General features: G+C 33.8%; 2 protein-coding genes across 2 annotated transcripts; both read left to right on the top strand.

The window, feature by feature from the left end:
• The first annotated feature begins 1364 nt into the window (after nucleotides 1–1364).
• On the top strand, nucleotides 1365–1937 carry LOC115956945 (protein PELPK1-like). Its single transcript, XM_031075206.1, has one exon. The coding sequence runs from the start codon at nucleotides 1365–1367 to the stop codon at nucleotides 1935–1937; it is 573 nt and encodes a 190-aa protein (XP_030931066.1).
• Nucleotides 1938–9354: 7417 nt separating this feature from the next.
• On the top strand, nucleotides 9355–14678 carry LOC115956946 (receptor-like protein 6). Its single transcript, XM_031075207.1, has 3 exons — nucleotides 9355–10054; nucleotides 10613–10729; nucleotides 14536–14678. The coding sequence occupies exons 1-3, from the start codon at nucleotides 9355–9357 to the stop codon at nucleotides 14676–14678; spliced, it is 960 nt and encodes a 319-aa protein (XP_030931067.1).
• Nucleotides 14679–15336: the final 658 nt, after the last annotated feature.

Consider the following 15336-nt stretch of genomic DNA (forward strand, 5'->3'; position numbering starts at 1 on the left):
AGGAGAATGTCTCATTCAAAACCTCATCCGAAATACATTGGAAGGATATAATGGTGATTTCGTAAAGTAGTCAAGAAAAAACCTTTAATGGCCTTGTAAATGATCAGGTCAGATGCACTAATAATGTTGAACAGTTTGACATTGTGATGTTGATCATTCTTCTTCCATGAGAACTTTTGTTATTATCTCATCATTATTTGAGTCATTAAGATGCATTAAAAAAAAAAGTGAGCCATACAGACAACAACAAAGAACGAATAAAAATGAAATTTGGGTTTAAGTGAATAAATGATAAAATTTAGCTACAAAATTACACAATAACATAAAAATTACTCCATATTTTAAAAATTCTACTGTTGAATTACATGTTCTTTACACTCTTAATACACATGTCAAATTTTGTGTTAATTGGATATTATTTACTAGATGATCTATAAATTTATATTTTATTCATAATTTTAAACTATAAAAATTTTTAATTTAATAATCTATTGATAATATAACTATTAATCTTTAATTTTTTAGAAATAGACGAAATATATTGGCTTGAATGGGAGAGAATGCTATAGTACTGTTCCGCTTTAATATTTCTTCCAATGTATAATGGTCCACAACTTGGCAGCCTAGGGCTGCGCCTTGTTGGTCTTGGGGCCTAGTTCCATTTCCTCTATACCCCCTCAGGCCTTGAGAAGGAAGATAGGCTAATCCCCAATAACACTTTCGGTTTGTTAGATTAAATTGCTATTCAACCCAAAAAATTATTTTAAAATAATATATATATATATATATATAAATAAATTGTGCATGTCATATGATACCACTGACCACGCTCATATCTTTGGTTGACCTCCCAGATTAGGTGACCATCTGTTCTTGGTTGGAATTAGCCAACCACATGTTCTCTAATCCCACCATGAAGCTCAATATTAATAAGACTATTTGTGTAAACTATATGTGTCACAAAAAGTCATGGTCCATTTGGACAGTTAAACTGCCTTGTGGACCCAATACATGTTTGTTAGTCTGAAATTCGTTCAATAAACTCATTGACATATTTTGATGAGCCATAAAACAGGTTGGTCTGATGTCCTAAAGGCAAATATCAAGCCACATGTCTTTCTAGATTTCTAAGTAGTCTTGAACCTCAACCTCCAACTTGCCTATCTTGGAAGGTGAGCTAACTGATGCTTCTTCCTACCATCATATTTCACTAAACTCACATTAGCACTTCCTTGTCCTTAAAATCCTTCAGCATTTGGCCTCTATAAATGCCAACTTGTACAAGTTTTCTTTGACACCACTTGCCATTGCCAATACTAGAAGTGAACTAGCTCCTACAACTTTCTGCTCCTATCATTTAAACCATGGCTTTTTCTAAGTATTGTTTCCTTCTGTCTATGATCATAGCGTTGTCACTCTCAAGCATCGATGTGAGCCTAGCTACTCGACAGCTTTTGGATACACCAGCTGCTCCACCCCCAGCATTAACACTGCCTACAGTTCCATCTCTGCCAAAGGCCACATTGCCTCCTTTGCCATCAGTGCCCGCACTACCTAAAGCCACATTGCCACCACTGCCTAGCACTCCCTTGCCAACATTGCCTACTCAACCAACTCTGCCAAAGCCCACATTGCCACCACTTCCAAGCATCCAAGTCCCATCTCAGCCTACATTACCAACTACCACACTGCCACCATTGCCTACCAACCCATTGCCACCATTGCCAAATCAACCAACTCTACCAAAGTCCACATTGCCACCATTGCCAAGCACCCAGGTCCCAACAATGCCAACCATGCCCACTGTTCCCAAGGTGACACTACCTCCTCTGCCAGGTAATCCATTGCCCACCATCCCAACCACAATTCCTTCGATCCCCTCCATTCCAACCACAATCCCAACAATTCCTTTCCTCTCTCCACCCCCATCAAAGTGAAGAACTGGTGCTTGAGATGTCACAATTCCATTCTTCTTTCTTCTATCTTTCTTTGGATGATTCTTTTCATCAGTGCTTGTATTATCTTTTATATACGTTAGAACCTATCTGGGTTCTATATCTTTGTATTTTTTACAGGCTTGAGTTTGTCCATTTGAACTTGTTAGTGTAATAGATTCTGAAGTTTTATTTGTATCATTATAGGGTCATTTACGCGTGAGTATTATTATTCTTGTAATGGTTCATATGGCTATGATTTATGAATATGATTTCTTATTATTTAGGTTAGTGAGGAACTTCTCGAAATGACTAGCTACTACCATATCTTTACTTTCAGGACTCGAAAAATTTATACCAAGAAAAGGGGTGACTATGTGAACTAGTCACGTATATATGACATGATCTGGAAAAAAAAAAATTGTCAATGAGGTGCGCACAAACACACAAAAAAAGAGGAAAAAGAAAGAAGAAATATACATATACGGGGGATAGGGGGAATGCAAAACCTCTCATCTAATGCAATAATCCATAAGACGATTTTGAATACAATGCTAACCTTGGTTTGAGTTTCAACCAGCAAAGGAAAAAGATACACCATAGTGATAGGAATGTTATCGTCGTTATTATATCCTTAAGGGTTTTTATTTTATTTTATTTTAAGTGAGTGTATAAGAAGTAACTTTGAACTCAATCATAATAATCTATGACTTATTCTGAAGCATCACCTTAAAACTATGATAGAATTCAAAAGAAGCTCTTGGATAGCATTTTCTTTCTTTCTTACATTTTTTTTTTTTTTTTTGTTGACAAACAAGCTCTTGATGATAGCATTACTTTTAAGTTTAATTTTAACTACCTTTTCTTTTTTAATTTTTTTAATTATGGAATTTTAACTATCTGCCTTAAACTAAAAGGGCATTTGTAATCAAGGCCAGCTGAACCTATAGGCCACTTAGGCCACCGCCTAAGGCTCCCAATAATACTAATATATTATATAATGTTGCTTTCTCATTAATTTGAAAAAAAAAAAAAAAAAAAAAAAAAAAAAGCCTGCTCAAAAGATTTAAGGCCCCAACCAAATTATTTAAGCCTCTAATTGAAAATTGAAAAGAAACAAGTTATTTTTAACTATTTCTCACAAAGCAAAAAAGCTGAAATAACATGAAGTCTAATTAAATCACCAAATCTTTATCTTTCTTAGAAAAAAAATCACCACATCCAAGTATTCTCTAGATCATATCTTTGTACCACATTTCATTAAGGAAACCCATGTTTATTACTTGAAATGTAGAGAGGGAGAGAAAGAGAGATAACGATTTTCTCAATATACAAATAACAAAATGCAGAAGAAAAGATAACAAAAGGCAGAAAAAATAAATAATAGATAAGTAACAAAGGGCAGAAAAAGAAAAAAAACACTCACTCTCTCCATCTTGATTCAAAAAAAAACACCATTTTTAGTTGGCTTACTCATCAATTGGGTTGGCAATAGACTTGGTGTGTTCACAAATTTTCATTTCAGGTTTGTTTTTTGTTCTCTTCTCTTTGCCTCTTTGGTCTTCCTCATGGAATTATCTTTGCTACTGGGTTTTCATTCCTTTTTTTGGCTTAACTTTTGTTGTACTCTTTACACTTTTTTGTTTTTGCAAAACTTGATTGCAAAAGCTTAATGTAGGTACCAAGAATTTTTGCCTTTGCCAAAGTAGTGGTACTCTTTCTCATTGGTTCATGCCTTATAAGGTAGAAAGAGGAAAGTCATCTTTCCAATGTGGGATTAAGAATTCAAGCCAAGACAAGGCAAGGCAATCAAGCCAAAAAAGCCGAAGCCAAAGGCAAAAATTCTTGGTACCTACACTTAATTAGTAATTTTGCCTCTCAAAAAGCAAGAAAAATAAATTTTAATTGAAAAAAATATATGAATTTATAATTAAATATAATAAAAGGCTACGCTTAAAGTTTTCACCTAAGGCCCCCAAATTCATTGAGCCAGCCCTGTTTGTAATGTATATTTGAAATTCCAAATCAACATCCTAATTTGAGATTAATTTGCATGCAAGTCTCTAGCTTTTTTAGCTAGACTAATCACGCCTAATTAAGGAAAAATTCTAATACCAATCATCAACTTTCGAACCATATCTCATTGTATCTCTTTCCAATAGTGGTAACGGTTTTTGTAGGCTAGCTTATTAATCATGATTGCACGTAATGTTTATTTACTATCCAAATTAGTGGGATAATTATGCTCAAATTACTAATATGGTCCCTCAACTATATTGGGACTCTCAGTCTCTGTCAGAAGTACTGTTGTTGTGTTGCATCCATATTAGTCTCTTATGCGTGCAACAGCAACATGAGGATAGTCGACCCAAAGAACTTGGTTTTTTCACAGTAAAGGATTCACATATTGCATATTCTTCCTCAATCAAGCAGGAATCATGGTAATTAAAGCAGCTGCGCACACACTTTTTTTTCTTTTTTTTTTTGAGAAACCAGATCCATATCAACGAAAAGAACAAGCAGAAACAACAATTACAAATCATCTAATCGGATAACATCAGACACACAAGGAGGAATTTCTTCAATCCAGACTATCTCTGTGTCAGCATGAATAGCATTGCGGGCCAAAGTGTGAGCAACCTGGTTTGCCTCCCTCTTTGTGTGATGAAATTCGCAGCTTTTCATGGTTTTTGACAAAAGCTTTACGTCCTTTATGATGTTTCCAATATGACAAGTAGGTTCGGCAATATCTTGGATAGCTTTAACCACCGAGAGAGAGTCACTCTCAATTATAACACAATTAAAGCTAGCTTCAATTACAAACCTGATAGCCCGCCGGATAGCCAATGCCTCAATGACCTCTGCATCTTGAGCACCATCCACTTTCTTTGTCAAAGCTGCCAGCATCCATCCTTGACTATCACGCACCACCACACCAATGCTTGCTTTATTAGTTTCTTTGAAGATGGCTCCATCAACATTAGCTTTGAACCAGCCTTGAGGGGGTGGAACTCATTTCAACTTTTCTTTTGGTCTAACAGCTTTCATTCCTTCCTTTATGGATTGAAATTCAAATCTGAAATTGTTGGCCCAGGAAACCACATCATGAGGGACTTTATCAAGCTCATTCACTCTTATTTTGTTTTGGCAAAACCATAAAGACCAAGCAAGGATTGCGAATAGCTCCTGCAACTCTGGTTGGTCTAATTGGAAAATAAATTTTGTCACCTCCTCAAAATTCTGGTGCTGAGAGTTACAACACAAGCTCCAAATTGGGTTGCTTTCCCACACAACTCTTGCTGAAGGACAAAACCATAGGATATGATTTGTGTCCTCTTTTTCTACACCACATCTCTCACAAACTTCCCAGACTTGTACTCCCCGTTTCTTTAAATTCAGCTTAGTGGGCAGTGAGTTAATTAGCACTCTCCATACACTTTAACACATAACCGTACACGCACAAAACAGCTGCAATTATGCCTTCAATTTCAGTTTTATTTATTTATTTATTTATTTTTACATGTGTGTATGGTTGTATGTGTAATTAACACTACCAATCAGACAACTAGTGCTAAACAACTTTGCGCACACAATATAACACATGACCGTACACACGCACAAAACAACTGCAATTATGCCTTCAATTTCAGTTGTTTTCTTCGTTTGTGGGGTTTGTGTGTGTAATTATTAACACTACCTATCAGAAAACTAGTGGCAAACAACTTTTTGGAGTGAAAAAACACCTAAAACTGTTTTGGAGAACAAAACACAAAACTGAAAACAAGAACCAAGCAGACATTTTCCATTTTTCACACTCCTACCCTATGTCCGTCTTCATTCCCTTCTTCTATTTTTTTTTTTTATCCAAAGTCAGGAAATCAAACTACCTGTCCTGAGAAAGTTAATCTACTTCACTTATTACCGCATGATGGCTTTGTTGACGGCAAATGTGAAATAAGGAAAATGGATTAGACACCCAAAATGGGTTTCATGTGCTTCCCGGTTTGGGTGTTTGTCATAATCATCGAACTAAAACATCAAGATAAAACAACAGCATTAGAAAAATGTTACTAAACAACCGTAACAACTGTAATCCACGTAAGACTTAAAAAAGTATCTAATTGATGAAAGAGCCTCAACATACACAGTTAAGGGAGAAATTAAATATTGACAGGATTATAATATAAAGGAAAATATAGAGTTACAAACTTTTTAATAAATTGTTGATATGGTGAGTGGTTATTGTTAAGTGTAAAAAAAAAAAAAAAAAAAGATGTCAATCATTTGCCCAAATAAGAATCAGTAAAAACGTGTTACATAAACAATTTTATAAAAATATTATAAAATAATTTGTGACTGCAACATTACTCTAACGTAAATTAAATGTGATTGTATATAAGTAAATAGTGAACCCTAAGCTAATCAATAGCAGATTACATTTATTTATTTATTGAAATATCAGTTAACATTTAAAAAGTTTAAAATTGCAAACATTGACTGTTAAAAATAAAATTTCCCGGGCTAATTTTACAATTTTTTCCATAACAAGAGTTTGCTTAATTTTTGGTATGGATGGCACTGGACTATAGAAGGGTGACGTGATCCTTCAGGTATACTAAATAATTTTTCCACCTAAGACCATTTTTTTTTTTTTTTTGAGAAGCATCCATCTTAGACATCTAATTAATGATGAAGATTAATTATTAACTTGATGGAATTATAACGTAATATGTATTTTTTTTTTTTTTTTTGAGTTAAACGTAATATGTAATTATATATGAGTGCAAAGCAATCCTTAAGCCCACCAGTATAAGCTAACATTTGAAAATTTAAAATTGCAATTATACAAGGAATTCAACAAACCACTTTTATTTTTTCTTTTTATATGTTAGTTAGGGTTAGCCAAGCCCTTTCTTGGTCTCCAACTTACTCGCTAGTCGTTCAACAAAATATTGCAAAGCTACAATAACTCAACAAAAATTGTTGTTTTGTATTTCCATTCAAGAGATCTCTCTCTTTTATTATTATTTTTTCTTCTTTTTTCCATTAATCTTACTTTTTATTTCTTTCTTTTCCTCCTCATTGAATCTCTCTCCACTTTTCCCCCCTCACCTTCTTCTTCTCATTATGGCCGAACCTATTCCTCCAACAGATTTCCACTTCTATTTTTCTTTTTTTGGCTGTTGGTTTTAGAATTATGTTGATAAATAATTAAATTTACCATTTTCATCACCTTGAGTTTTTTGAAGAACTATAAATTTAACATAAAATCAGAGTAGGAGATCCTAAATTCAATCATTGTCTTTTCGACTTTACCTCTCATTAAAAATCTTACATATTAAGCATCACCTATTAGAATAGAGTTTGAGCTCATTTAAGGAGAGAATGTTAGAGTTATATGGTTAAATAATTAAATTTATAATTTCCTACCAATTTAAGTTTTTAGGAGAATTGGTAATATATTTAACAATTGGTCTTCACTCATCCCATCAATGGCAGCTAAAGATTCATGGTGACAGCCTTGAGTTAGAAGTGGCTGAGTGGGGTTAGAACTCTTGTCTGTTGGGTGTATTTTAATGGACTTGGGTCTGGGCGTGCTCGGTCAGGGGTTTTGTTGGTGGGTATTGTGTATTGGCAAATTGAAGGTGGTGGAGTTGTTGGGATTGTTATTTGAACCTGAAGGAAATGTTGGAGTGATGGAGGGAAAATAGTACCCTTGGAGAATAAAATAAAATAAAAAGTATTTAAATGAAATAGATTAGATGTTATTAAAAATAAATAAATGAAATAGAGAGCTTGTTTGGAAGTGTACCAAAAATTTAGTTAGAATTTTTTGTTAAATGGAATAGAAAATGACTTTCTTGTAAAAATTTAGTTAGAATTTTTTGTTATGTTTATTGGGAATACTCTAAAGCATGACGGCAGACAAGTCGTCTCATGGGTTTAAGACTCACTTGGTGAGTATCTAATTTATTAATTTAAAAAATAAACAGATCATACAAGAAAATTGTTTCTTTCTTAATCACTAGTTATCAATGTCCAAAAGAGAAGACTTAAAAGTTACACTGTTAGAGCATTCACAGTAATGGAGCTAAAATTTAGCTATTTGGCACCATAAAAAGTTACTTTATCTATTTTACCTACTCACTTTACAAAACATGTTGTAGCAATGGATCTGTTTTAGTTTTCAATATAATAAAATAATATATCCACTGCAATAAACAACAATCACAACCACACACAACCACAACCACAACCACCACCACCATCACCATCACAGCCTATAACAAAGAAAAAAAAAATCAACCAAGCCCACACCCACCCAACCCACTAGGCAACACCCACACCCACCACCACGAAACCCACCTGAGCCACCACCACAAACACACCAGCATACCCACAAACCCACCCACACAAACTCCATATTGAACCCAATGACCCACAGCACACCAACCACACCACAACCCACCGGCGTTGATGAACCCAACCGACGCCAACAACCACACCACAGCCCACCGATGCCAACGAACCCAGCCACCCACCAACGCTGATCTACCCACACAATCACAACCACCACCACCGGTGAGATAGAGAGGTGAGAGTTTGAGAGAGTGAGCTTGAGAGAGTTTTGAGAGAATGTGAGACAAAGAGATGAGAGCTTGAGAGAGTGAGTTAAGAGTGAGTCTAAGAGAGGCACGGTTGGGAGAATAAAAGAATAATAAAAAAAAATAAACAAACATATATTATTTTAATTCGGTTGAGAATATAAAAAAAATAGCTCTCAGCTATAGTGCACAGCCATATATGGTTGTGCACATTAGCAATGAAGGTAAAAATTTTACCTTTATCTCCATTACTGTAGTATAGATTTTTGTGTTTTGGTGAAACTAAAATAGCTATTTAACTTCACTGCTGTGAGTGCTTTTACATAGCGAAGTCCATGCCCTATAATTACATGCCCTATTTTCTCAATTTTGGTACTCGTGATTCTTGTGTCAGAGGAATTAGAAGACTCACTCAAATGCAAATACAGAGTCTAGTCTTCGAAATCACACGGTCCATTTTCACATAAAAGCATTTGTAAGATGTCGTGAGCAACAACACGTTGGATCTGTAAACAAGAAATGAGGTAGTTATTATCAATCCATGACATTCTTCCTATAAAAGACTAACCTCCCATCTCTCCATGTATGTACTTAAGAACTCATTAGGAATGATGAGGTGGTTCATATGGCTCTCCCAACTCTTTTACCTCTTGTTGCTCTTGCATTTTCAACTTACTTCATCATCATCGTCATCTTTCTCCTCTTCTTCAGCACTACTATGCTCCCAAGTCCAGAGCTCTGTGTTGCTCCAATTTAAGCATTTGTTTTCTTTTTCAGAGTCTACTTCATTCTTGTGTGATAATTCTTATCCAAAGATGGAGTCTTGGAAGGTGGGCACTGATTTCTGCTCATGGGATGGGGTTACGTGTGATAGGGTGAGGGGGAACATGATTGGCCTTGACCTCAATTGTAGCTGGCTTTATGGCACCATCCCTTCAAACATTAGCCTCTTTCTTCTCCCTCACCTACAACATCTGAACCTTGCTTTCAACGACTTCTCTATTTCGCCAATTTCATCTGGATTTGGTCAATTTGCTAGGTTGACATATCTTAACCTTTCAAGCTCTTGGTTTTCTAGCCAAGTCCCTCTTAAATTATCCCACCTCTCCCAATTGACCTCACTAGATCTCTCTCCCGATGGATTCGTTTACCTTGATGCATCTGTTATGAAGAGGCTTGTCAAAAAATTGAACAAGTTAAGAGAACTTCAACTTGATGAAGTTGACAAGTCCCTTGTTCCGGTTAGTTCTTTCATGAATTTGTCTTCTTCTTTGACATCCCTTACTCTCGAAGCTTGTCAATTGAGTGGGAGGATGTCAAATAACATTTTCCACCTTCCAAACTTACACGAGCGCAATCTAAAGGAAAATAGAGAACTCATGGGGATTTTCCCAATGGCAAATTGGACCAATCCCCTAAGATTCTTGGATGTCTCTTCGACGACTTTTTCAGGAGAATTACTGAAATCAATTGGCAATCTGAAATTCTTGAGGAATTTGGGATTGAATGAATGCAGTTTTACTAGGTCATTCCTACATCGCTTGCTAACCTTACACAACTCATTCATTTAGATTTATCAATAATGATATCAGTGGTGAGATACCGTCATTACTTTCAAAACTCGAGGAGCTCTCTTACTTGGCTCTACAATTCAACCAGCTCACTGGTAAAATCCCATCATCATTTTGAGTTGGTAACGCATATTCCTTGGAAATCTTTTTAATCTCATAAAATTTCAATTTTGTTGGATTGATACCCGCATCACTTGGGAACCTCATGAAAGTTATTGAAATTTTCCTCAAATCTAACAACTTCATTGGTCATATTCCATCGTCACTTTCATTCCTAAAAGATCTCAACTCCATTGTCCTAAGTAACAACAACTTCGAAGGTAAAATTCCCAATTTTTTGACCAACTTCACAAAACTCATTGAAGTTGACTTGTCTAACAACCAACTAACTGGTCAAATTGGTGAATTCCATCGTAGCAATTCACTACAAATTCTTTGAGTGGGAAATAACAAGCTATATGGCTCAATTCCAAATCAATCTCTAATTTTGCTAATCTTATAGATCTTGATATTTCATCAAATAATCTGAGTGGCATTGTGGATTTTGATAAGCTCACAAAGCTCAAGTATCAACAGGATCTTGATCTTTCATATAACAGTTTATCTTTAAGCATCAAAAGTAAGCTTAATTATACCTTCCCCGCTCTTCAGTACTTGAAATTAGTTTCTTGCAACATAATTGAATTCCCAAATTTCTTAACATTGTCAAAAAAATTAGATTACTTAGACCTATCTAAGAATAGGATCTATGGCCGAATTCCAGAATGGTTGTTTGAAATTGGAGAGAATTTGAGTTACCTAAATCTATCTCATAAATTTTTATCAAGTATAGATAGAATTCCACGGAAGAATCTAATATATCTTGACCTTCGTGCCACTCTGCTGCAAGGAAAGTTTCCTATTCCACCTTTCTCTACGGAGATCCTTTTTATCTCAAACAATAGTCTAATTGGCAATATCCCATCTAAGATTTGCAATATAAGTTCCCTTAGATTTGATATCTATCATAATAGTTTAAGTGGTACGCTTCCACAATGTTTGGGAAACATTAATGAATCTATTCAAGTGATGGATTTGCGAATGAACAACTTCCACGATGCCATCCCTGATAGAATTGCAAAGGATAATCAGTTGATAACACTTGTCTTTAATGGTAATCAGTTAGAAGGGTTACTACCAAAGTCTTTGGTCAACTGTAAAAAAAAAAAAAAAATGGAAGTTCTAGACCTTGGAAATAACAAAATAAATGATCATTTCCCCTATTGGTTGGAAGCTCTTCCAGAGCTAAAGGTTCTTGTCTTGCAATCCAATAGATTTTATGGTCCGATAAGAAATCATAAGACTAGTGGAAATATTTTCTCTAAACTACGGATTCTTGACCTCTCTCACAATGAGTGTTTTGGTCTTTTACCAAGAAATTGCTTTCAAAATTTGAATGCTATGATGACTAAAGATGAAGGTAAAAAACAACAATACATGGGTGAAACTGATTATTATCAAGATTCAATGGTGATGACAGTGAAAGGTTTGGACACTGAACTATAGAGAATCCTAAGCATCTTCACAACGATTGATTTATCAAGTAACAAATTCGAAAGAGAGATTCCAAAAGTACTTGCAAGGCTCACAATTCTCCGATTGCTCAACCTTTCCCATAATAGCCTAACTAGTCATATTCCATTATCATTGGCAAATTTGTCAGCACTTGAATCCTTAGACCTTTCTTCAAATAGGCTCATTGGAGAAATACCTATTTAATACAAGTCTAACATTTTTGGCCAAGTTAAATCTTTCACGAAACCAACTCACAGGACCTATTCCTTAAGGCAAACAATTTGGGACATTTGAAAATGACTCATATTATGGGAACTTTGGATTATGTGGATTTCCATTGTCAATTAAATGTAGCAATGATGAACTAACACCGCCAACACTACCATCAATATTCCAAGAAGACAATGATTCATTGTTTGCTAGCGGATTTGGTTGGAAGGCTGTGTTAATCAGCTATGGATGTGGCTGCTTGTTTGGATTAGCTATGGGATATGCCGTGTTCAAAATAGGAAAACCTAAATGGCTAGTAAGGTTTGTTGAAGGAGAACAAAAGGACAAGAAGAGAAGGCCTAATTATCAAAGACCTGGACAATAAAGAAATTAGTGCATTTAAGGGGTGATGTCAGGTGAGTCTGACAAGCTTCTCTATAGATTATTAATTTTTGCTATGATTTTATATAAAATTGTCTTCGAACTAGTTACAATATAAGTAGCTTGTTGTGTATATATTCTATAATTTTCTCTTTTCTTTGTTTTGGTGTTGCATGCAAGGTATTGTAGAAAATGGTGAGTACCATGTTCTCAGAGTCAGATGAAGATTATGTGCCTTAATCTTGCAGCGGCAGTGCATGAGAACGGCGTATGATTGGGGAGTGAATCATGCTTGTCTACGTGAATTATGCTGTTGTTTTCCTATTTCAAAAATAATCACACTCAAATTTTATGTTGGTGCATTTGAGGGTATATTTTTGTGTATTCCCTTGTTTGTTTTGACATTGTATGGCATGTTTGGCTGAAGTCTCGTGTTGGTCTTGTGCTCAATTGGACTTCCATTTTATGTATTTTATATTTGAGAGTATTCTGTATAAGTGTAATTTTTTTTTTCAAAGATTATGTGGCATGTTGGACTAATTAGTTCAATGGATGGCCTTGGTTTTAGTTGCACTTTTAATATTTACTTTTGCTCAATATAAAATGCTGGATGGAATATTTTTAATGGCAAATAATACAGAAGAATTCTGAATTTGAGAAAGAAAACTACATTCAATAAATTTTATTTTCTACCAGTAATAGTAAGAAGGGGATAGAGATTGGTGAGGCCAATAATTCACCCACATGTTTTCTTGTGCTCCGAAATTTGATATTTCTTTAATACTAGCACCATATAAATTTTGGTCATTTAGATGATGTTTGGTATTAGTGGCAAAGCCAAAAAAAAATTTTAGGAGAGCAAGTTATATATAGATATATATATATATATATATAAATTCAAAGAATAATATATATATACACAAACAAAATATGTTTTTAATTTTGATTTATATATGATATTTTCCTACATATAACAAACTATATATTTTCTTCTTTTTTTTATTCTGCTTTTTTTTTTTTCTTTTGTATTTTTCAAGGAGCCGAAATAGTGATCTTCTGAGCTTTGTAGAGTAATTACATGTGGTTTTAATAATGGTGTTTTCTTTTCTTGAATGCTGTCGAAGTTTTAGCTTCAACTTTTACTTTATAGGCAACAGGTGAACAATTTAAGAGACTTTTCCATGGTTAAGCTCAGTAGGGATGATTTATCGATCGATCCCACTTGTAAAATTCTCAAGAAAAACAAACTTCCTGAACTCCAATTGAAAATATGATTTTTGTCTCTCATGTGGTTGGCAATAAGATTATCATTACTTAATCTTTAATAATTCTTATTTGGCTAAATTGTAAATTTGACCCTAAGTGTTTTTAAATTTCATTTCAGTCTTTTAACTTTGTTTTCGTTTATTTCAGCACTCTAAGTTTCAAATTTATTCAATTAAGGTATTTCCATTAACTTTTGTTAAAATATTTTGGAAAAAAAAATCAGGAAAATATTTTTCAATCATTAATTAAATCTTTTAATTAAAAAAATTTGAAGAAAAATTTAAATAATTGGTAAATTATCCACAACATGTAACAAAAGTTAATGAAAAAGTCTTAATTGAATAAACTTGAAAATTAGAGGATTGAAATGAATGAAAACAAAGTTAGAAGACTAAAATGAATTTTGGTAAAACATAGAAGGTGAGTTTTGCATTTTAATCTTCTTATTTTATGTTAAATTGAGGGTAGAAAAATTTATGCTAAGTTATCTCATATTGATTAGCTTAACGTGGGTGCTGGTGCAATTTGGTAAATTTAACAAGAAACTTGATTATCATTAAATTGTGATTAGCCATTGAAATTATCTACATGACTACATGAGTGTCTATGTATGAGAAAACCAAAAGAGAAATTGAAGAAGAGTACAGAATTGTCTATGTATAACAGCAAAATGAAGAAATAAAAAATACTCTCTAATATATAACTTATGGTATATGGTAAACTGATTATCTATTATTCATTTAAGGGGGCCTTGGTTTTGCCTGAAGCCCCAAGTCAACTGGTAAGGTTTTGAAGATTCCCTTTGCATGTCATCTGATCCAAAATGTGTAATGCTCTTCTACTTCCAAGTTATAGGGCTAGCTTCTGATTTGAGAAAATGAATTTAGCTGTTTTGGGCTTTTCATGATTGTTATCTTCAACCAGATTTCACTAACATCTCGGTTTGTTTTTGGGCTTGAATGGGCTTATATTAAATCATTTGATTATAAGCTTATATTATCTTTGTTGTTACAGAGATAATGTTTTCTAGGAGTAACTCTGTCTCTGTTTGTGTGGTCATGTTGGGAGTGGTTGTGGACCATGTGCTGGCATCGAAAGCAATGGTGGTGGGGCAGAAAATGATTTTCGCTTTAAGAGGCGGAAAACATTATCCATAAGGCGGAAAACATTTTCTATGGATTAAAATTTTCCATCGTAGTGCAAAAAAAAAAAAAAAAAATATATATATATATATATATATATGAATGTAAAACCAACCTTCTAAGTTTCATCATAATTTATTTCATTCCTCTAAATTTCATATTTATTCAATTAAAGTTTTTCCGTCAATTTCTGTTAAATTTTTTTCAAAAAAAATTGAGGAAAATATTTTCAATCGTTAATTAGATTTTTTTTATATGAAGAAAAAAATTAAAAATTTGGACAATTAACCTCAACATTTAATAGAATTTAATTGAATAAACTTAAATCTTAAAGGACTAAAATGAACGAAAGTAGAGTTCAAAGACTGAAATGATTTATGTTGAAACATAAAAGATGAGTTTTGCATTTTAACTAAATAATTTCATTGAAACAAATATTGGGGCATTACAACTTGTGAGAACTATTTTTGCAAAATTAATTTTAGGAGCCACTAGCATTTTTTTTATATAAAAAAATAGTGATAAATGCTATATTCATAATATTTTCACAATATTTTCGCAACAAATCTTAAGTACCAAGTTGATATTGATTGTTATTGATAAGAAAACAAGTCATTTCAATGATCGATTCAAATTAGAACTAATAACAACTTACCACCTAAAAGTATAGGAT

The sequence above is a fragment of the Quercus lobata genome, chromosome 8, assembly GCF_001633185.2.
Source record: "Quercus lobata isolate SW786 chromosome 8, ValleyOak3.0 Primary Assembly, whole genome shotgun sequence".
In the NCBI taxonomy this organism is placed as follows: domain Eukaryota; kingdom Viridiplantae; phylum Streptophyta; class Magnoliopsida; order Fagales; family Fagaceae; genus Quercus; species Quercus lobata.